Raw genomic sequence first — 7,342 nt, forward strand, 5'->3', positions numbered from 1 at the left:
TGTATGCATATATACGTGTGTATGTGTATATATATAATTTATTTCTTAATGTGTGTGTGGGGAAGAGTACGTAGTACAGTGGTTACGAAGTTCGTCTCATGAACAAATCAAACTCGATCTCACTAACTGAAAATCCCAGGTTCGATTCCTGAGCGTGCCGGGAAGACTTAGGCACCATTAAATCGATTGTGCCCTTGTTGACCGAAGAAGTGAAATGTCTTCCTGGTAGTTAGTTGATTGTTTTGGATCGTATGCTCAGAGTAGAGAAGGGCGTGGGGCTAGCAACCGCATCCCGAAACAGTTGCAGAAAACGCCCCCATTTCACTTGCTTTCCCACTTATTCTGAATTTTACCTGTAAAGTATTAGCAAGTGCGCAGATTGGTGTCTTTATCAGAGAAATGTTTATTTTCTGATAGTTTCGTTTATGTTTCGAATTATTCTTGTTCCTATTTCTTTCACAAACCAATTGTTTATATGATTTGCTGCTCTCCCTTCCGGACCCTCTCATCTGCCCAAAGTTTCTATAAACAGCCTATAGATATCATGCACATTATCGATACAAAAGTCGTTAAAAAGCTTGAAAGTATATATATATACAAATAGACTGCCAAACAGATTTCAACTGAGACATACCATAACCTAATCTAGCCAGAGGAAGCATCAGGTCGCAACCTGATCGGACGGACGGCCGCGTTCACTTGACTCTGCGCCCCGTAAACAATACTGGAATCTGATTTGCAAGAGTTCTTCCGAGTGATTTTGATTCATGAATTCGCTAACATCTCGTTCAGTTATGATCTGCGAAGATTATGGCGTAGGAGAAACTTACGATAAAAAGTTTATGCATACTTATTGCACTACTTATAAATCAAGAACTTGTCGCGATGAGTGCACTAATGAAATTCAACCAAAGTCATATTTGCGTCTCAGAAAGCCAATATCAACAGTCCAGATAATCGTTTTCATTTTTGTCAAATCTCTTTTGGTTTAAGTCGGAAACGTCATAGGAAGTATCAGCGCCTCGGTGGCGTGATTGGTATGGTCTTGGCCTGCCGCCTCGGTAGCCGCGAGTTCGATTCTAGGGCATTCCACTGAGGGGTGAGAGATGTGTATTTCTGGTGATAGAAGTTCACTCTCGTCGTGGTTCGGAAGTCACGTAAAGCAGTTGGTCCCGTTGCTGAATAACCTTACTGGTTCCATGCAACGTAAATACACCATACAAACAAACAATAGGAAGTATCAAACGTCAGTTTAAACGCTTGTAAGATCGTCCCTTCGGCTTCCCTCATTTTGTGACTGATAAAAAACGAACTTACCTTTCCGCTTCTCTCAGAGGATCATTGTCACCCATTTTGTGACTGATCATGCATTAAAATCGAAGCATCAAACATCCATTGCTTGGTCACTCACCAACAAAAGAAACACTGCCCCTTCCTTTCTTTCCCAGATAGTAAAAGAGGGAGCGCCTTTTTTTTTCTCCCTTTTTTTATTCTCTCAGCCGAGTCCGAAACAAAAGAGTTTGTCTTTTTGTGCAGGCCTCCCGAAGACTATTAGGCAGGAAGTCGTATATCCCGAGCTTCCTTCAGCAAAGCAATATCCCATACAGTATTTCGTTCGCTTTCTTTCAATGGAAAAGAGCAAGGGACGAATGGCCTCCATTGGACTGACGATGAAGTCATATTGGCTGCGGATTTTTCTCTCTGGGTTTTTCTTCCTTTCCCTCCCCCTCCTCCTCCTCCCTCCTCCTCCTCCTCCCGGTTCCACAGGAACAAACTTACAGACAATAGGCACGGTTCCTCTGCTTCTGTTTATATAGAGAACAGTTCTTTGGCGATACTTTTCATTATGTGGTTCAGGAATATCTGAAACTTCCTTTACAACTGTATATGGTATAAAACTGTTCATTATTTTAAAGTACACCTTTTTTTATATTTTTAAGAAAGCTTTAATATATTTAGAATAGGCCACCGCCGCACACCAGTCGACCTCGCTGTGAATGGGTGCCAATGGGTGCTAGTGTCTAGGGCTAGAAAAAATGGTCATGGGGTTAGCAGCTAGAAGTTTCTCTTCTTCAGACGTCACCCATTCTAAAGAGGAAAAGTCTTACAATAAAATACTCTGTTAGCATTCCTTAAGGTTCCCTTAGTCTCTTCCATCGCCTTTACTGTACCTCTGTTCACATTCTCTTTCCTCCGTCTTACTTTCCACTCTCTCCTCACATTTGTTTCATAGTGCAACTGCGAGGCCTCCCTCCTGTTACACCTCTATATTGTTTTGCTCTCAATTTCCCTTTCAGCGCTTAATGGTTTCATGGGTCCCAGCGCCTGGCCTGTGGCCTAAATTTCCTCTTCCCTTCCATTCCATTCAAATAAAAAACTAATAGTAGTTTCTTATCTAAAAGGCAACTTTCATGTTATGGAAGTAACAGATTTGTATATTCGATACAGTACCTGCAACAGTTGTCCGGTATGAGAAACAATACTCTCTCTCTCTCTCTCTCTCTCTCTCTCTCTCTCTCTCTCTCTCTCTTTCACTGCGGTAGATTTAGGAAGTTCTGGTTGGTTGGATTATGGCAGCTTCGGCGGCTTTCATGATTCCATTCGTAGCGCGGAGGGTTCCAATACTCTGGCCCCAAAGGCCGATTACGACGCCCAGACCCGTTTCCTCCGGCCCGGTCTCCACACGTGAGTGCCCGGCCAATGGTCCCCGTATTGGCCATCGATTGCCATCGCGGCTACGGGGGAAGTCAAGGCCCTTCGCCGAATGCCCCTTCTTCCGGGCCTTTCAATGCTCAGCTTTTGTGGATACACTTCCGTGGCTCAAGGGCGAACGCGATAGCTTCCGCGTCCCTAGATTGACCAGCGTGATATCTATCTATACGGAAGCGATGTCGTTGGCCTTCTGTGATTGACAGCCGGGGATAATCCGTAAGTTGTGATATGAAATTCGCGGCTGGAATATTCCAGAAGGTATAGATGAATACAGAAACCTGTGACAGGAATATTCCGCAAGGTAGACGCTCCGAAAACAAATTTTAGACTGGAATGTTAAAAAAGATAGACTTTAGGTTAATGACTTTTAACTGCAATATTTAAGAAGATAAACTGAATAAACAAATAATACCAGAAATTCACAAAGATAAAGGTGTTCAAACCATATACCTGATTGGATAAGCCGAAAGTTAAATTTTATGACTACAGTATTCCAGAATGCAAATTCTTTTGAAAGGAATACATTCCCGATCGTTGTAATTGAACGTCTGTTCGACTGGGAATGCTGCCATTTGTCATTATATGAATGACGTAACTACCAACACAGGAATTATGTGAAACGAATTTCCGAAAAATTCATTCTGTTTCTCTTGCTTTTATTAATAATCTTTCCCTTGGGACTGGTATCTTTAAGAAGAAAATTAGTATATGGGCTCCCAGCGACCTCCAGTCTTGTCGACTTTCCCGAAGAAATATTTCATAAAAATACCTTTTTCAAATCTGAATAGAAATCTTCTTTTAATATAACGAAGATCTACGTACTACCCCAGAATATTTTTGTTCATCTCACTTTCATACCTTGTCGGTGTGGCGGTTTTCAATCAACCTTTCCCAGTGTTTCTGTCTCGCGCTCTCGAATTTTGTCTCTCCATCTTCTCTAACCTGGAATTTTCGTGCAAAGCTGTCCTGAGTATTCTTATTCAAAGCAGTCAGAGGAAGTTCTTTTTTACATCCTGCCAACAGACAAAGTCGAGGGTCAAACAGATACCTTGCTTTGCAGACCTGTCCTCCTAGCAGAGATGAATCAGTAATGCAAAGCAAATCAGGTGTGTTACTTAAACGTCATATCATTTCTCCTGTTACGGTTCATGCAGCTGACCTCATCTTCCCAGTTCATATAGCGGAAATCTCCATCTCCTTGTGGACTTCCTCAGTAACACTTAAACCTCCAATGTGCATCCCTGTGCGTTTCAGTCGATTCATCTTGAAAAAATCAAAAGGTCATATCTAAGACGTCTTCCATTCTCTGGTGTAGTTAGTCAATCCATGTTCAATCCATGCTAGGCCCCTTAATTAAGGGGGTCGGGTTGTCAGCGCACCTCAGCTCACGCGCGGTGTTGTCTGGGCATTGCTTAAGGTGCCTCCTTTCATGTCTTTCTTCCATCTTACGTTCCACCCTCTTCTAACAATTGTTCCATAGCGCAACTGCTTCGAGGTTTTTCTCCCGTTACAACTTTGCAACCATTTACTCTCAATTTTCTTCTCGGCATTGAATGACCTAATAGGTCCCAGTGCTGGGGTTTTGGCCTAAATTGTATATTCTATCTACTCATGAAACAGGTTAATTGCCCCCCCCATCCCCCCCCCCCTCTCTCTCTCTCTCTCTCTCTCTCTCTCTCTCTCTCTCTCTCTCTCTGCTTTTTCGTGTGGGGCTTAGGTAGATTAAATCACTTGATGCCTTTGCCTTCGGTCTTTGCTTGCGAAAAGTTCTATTTATTTTAAAGATCAAAGAGAAATAGTGAAAAGTTGAGCAAATATTTCTGATTACGAAAATCTTTAGTTGCCCAATGTTGGTGGTGGCATTGCTGATAACAGTGCTGCTCTTTCAAAATAGTAGTCATAACGAAAAATTGCTATTCTTAATATATGTAAACATAAATCTTAGGAATAAAAAGCTAAGCAAATAAGTTACCCAAAGTCAATGCCATCATTACCTGTGATCATTGTTGATCTTTCACTGACTGATAGAAATGATAAAAAACAATATTTATATATTGATAAAAAACTGTGATTTCAAGGTCTCTTAAAGACATCCTCTTTCCCACACCCTATTCCTTCTACCCCACACACTCCCCCCCCCTCCCCCCCCTTTCCCCCCTCCCACGTGTGGGGAACCACTAGGGTCTGTTAACGTTCAGCATCCATCTTGTCTCCTTGGCCCCTGCAGTTCGCAATTGCCTACAATGGCAAATCTCCATTTAGCCGGACGTCCTACAACTGGGTTAGTCATCATCGCCTGCAGCAATGAATGACGCTTCATTTGCCTCTTGCTGCTGTTGCTGCTGTAACGCTTCAGTGCTGTATATACGCTTCTTGGCTATTATTATTATTATTATTTCTTTTGGAATTCAATGAATTATTTCTCACCTCACGAATTTCCAAAAGTTGGAAATCAGTAAATAGCAATAAATAAACGAAAACACTTATACACACACACACACGCACATGTATATATGAAATATTTATGCATAGTTTATATATATAGATATATATATATATATATTATATGATATATACACACATATCTATGTATATAAATATATGTAATATACATGTACATAAATATTTCTATGTGTGTGCGTGTTTTCGGTTGTTCATTGCTATAACAGATTTCCATTTTTGGAAGACTCGTGAGGTGAGAAATAATTCATTGCCTTTCTTTATAATATATATATATATATATATATATATATATATATATATATATATATATGATATATATATATAGGATATGCAGGAACTTCCATATACATTCATAACTTCAGGAAAGCCGAAGACACATGACGAGTTAAAAGGGTTTATTCGTAAAGAAACGTTTCGCACAAGGAACTTTGTGCATCATCAGTCCCCTTGTTAAAAATAAAAGTACATTTTAAAATTTAATAAAAGCAAAAATACAACTAAAAATTACAATCTAAAATTTTAATTTTAAAAATCAGCATAATTCAAAGTTAAAAGTGAAATAAGAACATTAAAACACGACTACTAAACACCAACCATTCGCTAAGAAAGGAGGAGAGAGAATGACTAGAAATGAGATTGATAATTTGATTTTTCAAAATCAAATTATCAACCAAGATGGTGATTTATATATGGCTAGTTTTTGATGTGGAATCTTTATTCACAAATATCCCACTTAACGAAAACTATTGACATTATCATGAAAAAGTGTTTCCTGACGAAGAATATATTTTTCATGGTTTTGGTAAATTGCTTTTTAAAAAACTTTTAGAACTCGCAGTACAAGACTCTTATGTTTATTTTTAACCAAAAAACTATACTCTCAAGTGGATGGTGTGGCTATGGTTCCCCTTTGGGCCCCATATTTGCTAACTTTTTCTTATGTCTCATCTGGAACAGAAATACTTAGAATCTTGTTCTTCAGCTTTTAAACCTATGTTTTTATAGAAGGTACGTTGACGATACCTTCGCCCTTTTTAAGAAGCATCAATGGCAGCAGCAAAATTCCTACAGTATATTAATTTACAACACACTAATATCAAGTTTACTATAGAAGAGGAAAAGGAAAATTGTCTACCATTCATTAGACATTGCGTTAACAGATTTGACCATCAATTTAATACAGCTGTCTATAGGAAAAAAACGTATACTGGTCTAGCCAATAATTTTTACAGTTCCTGCCAAAGAAGTTTTAAACTTAACACTATCTCCACTTTAGTTCATAGAGCCCTGAAGTACTCTTCGAGTTGGGACATTTTCCATAGGGAAATAGAATTTTTACTATCTTTTTTCCAACAAAATTCATATCCCAAAGACTTAGTTCAGAAAATAATTAACAAAATTTTAACTAAATATCTGAAACCAGTACCACCGATTGTTGACGTTCCAAAGAAACTCATGTATGCCTCGATTCCTTATATTTCCAACCTGAAACTGTCAAAGAAACTTACTCAAATCATTGAAGGTGAAATTCCATGCTTAAAATTAAAATTAATATCAAATAACCCGAGTAAAATTGGCTCCCTGTTCTGCTTTAAAGATCGTCTGCAGCCTTTTATGAGGTCTAATGTTGTGTATAAATTTACGTGCCCAGGATGTCCTGGTATTTACGTTGGATCTACCAAGAGGCTGTTGCAAATGCGATATTGCAGCCACATGGGGTATAGTTTTAGAACTGGCCAGAGATTAAGTAGACCAGAGCATTCAAATATCAAAAATCATGCCATCAAAATGTAAGATCGAAGTCAGAAACAGCACTTCTCCATTTTAGGTTACAATAAGGACTCTGAGTATTTAACAACACTCGAGTCATTATTTATCAAAAGACTTGTTCCCTCATTGAATAGCGGTAGTTCATCGTCTCCGCTATACCTGGCATAGTCTTCTTTCTGACCTCAATCTCATTTCTAGTCATTCTCTCTCCTCCTTTCTTAGCGAATGGTTGGTGTTTTAGTAGTCGTGTTTTAATGTTCTTATTTCACTTTTAACTTTGAATTGTGCTAATTTTTAAATTTAAAATTTTAGATTGTAATTTTTATTTGTATTTTGCTTTTATTAATTTAAAATGTACTTTTATTTTTAACAGACTGATGATGCACAAAGTTCCTTG

General features: G+C 38.8%; 1 protein-coding gene across 1 annotated transcript in view; it reads left to right on the forward strand.

The window, feature by feature from the left end:
• The first annotated feature begins 4,955 nt into the window (after positions 1-4,955).
• LOC135218875 (mucin-2-like) overlaps positions 4,956-7,342 on the forward strand; it is a 16,580-nt gene continuing 14,193 nt past the window's right edge. The window contains exon 1 of the mRNA XM_064255322.1: positions 4,956-4,993. Within this exon, the coding sequence (XP_064111392.1) occupies positions 4,956-4,993 (38 nt within the window). The remainder of the gene's footprint in view (positions 4,994-7,342) is intronic.

The sequence above is a fragment of the Macrobrachium nipponense genome, chromosome 1 (assembly GCF_015104395.2).
Source record: "Macrobrachium nipponense isolate FS-2020 chromosome 1, ASM1510439v2, whole genome shotgun sequence".
Taxonomy (NCBI): Eukaryota; Metazoa; Arthropoda; class Malacostraca; order Decapoda; family Palaemonidae; genus Macrobrachium; species Macrobrachium nipponense.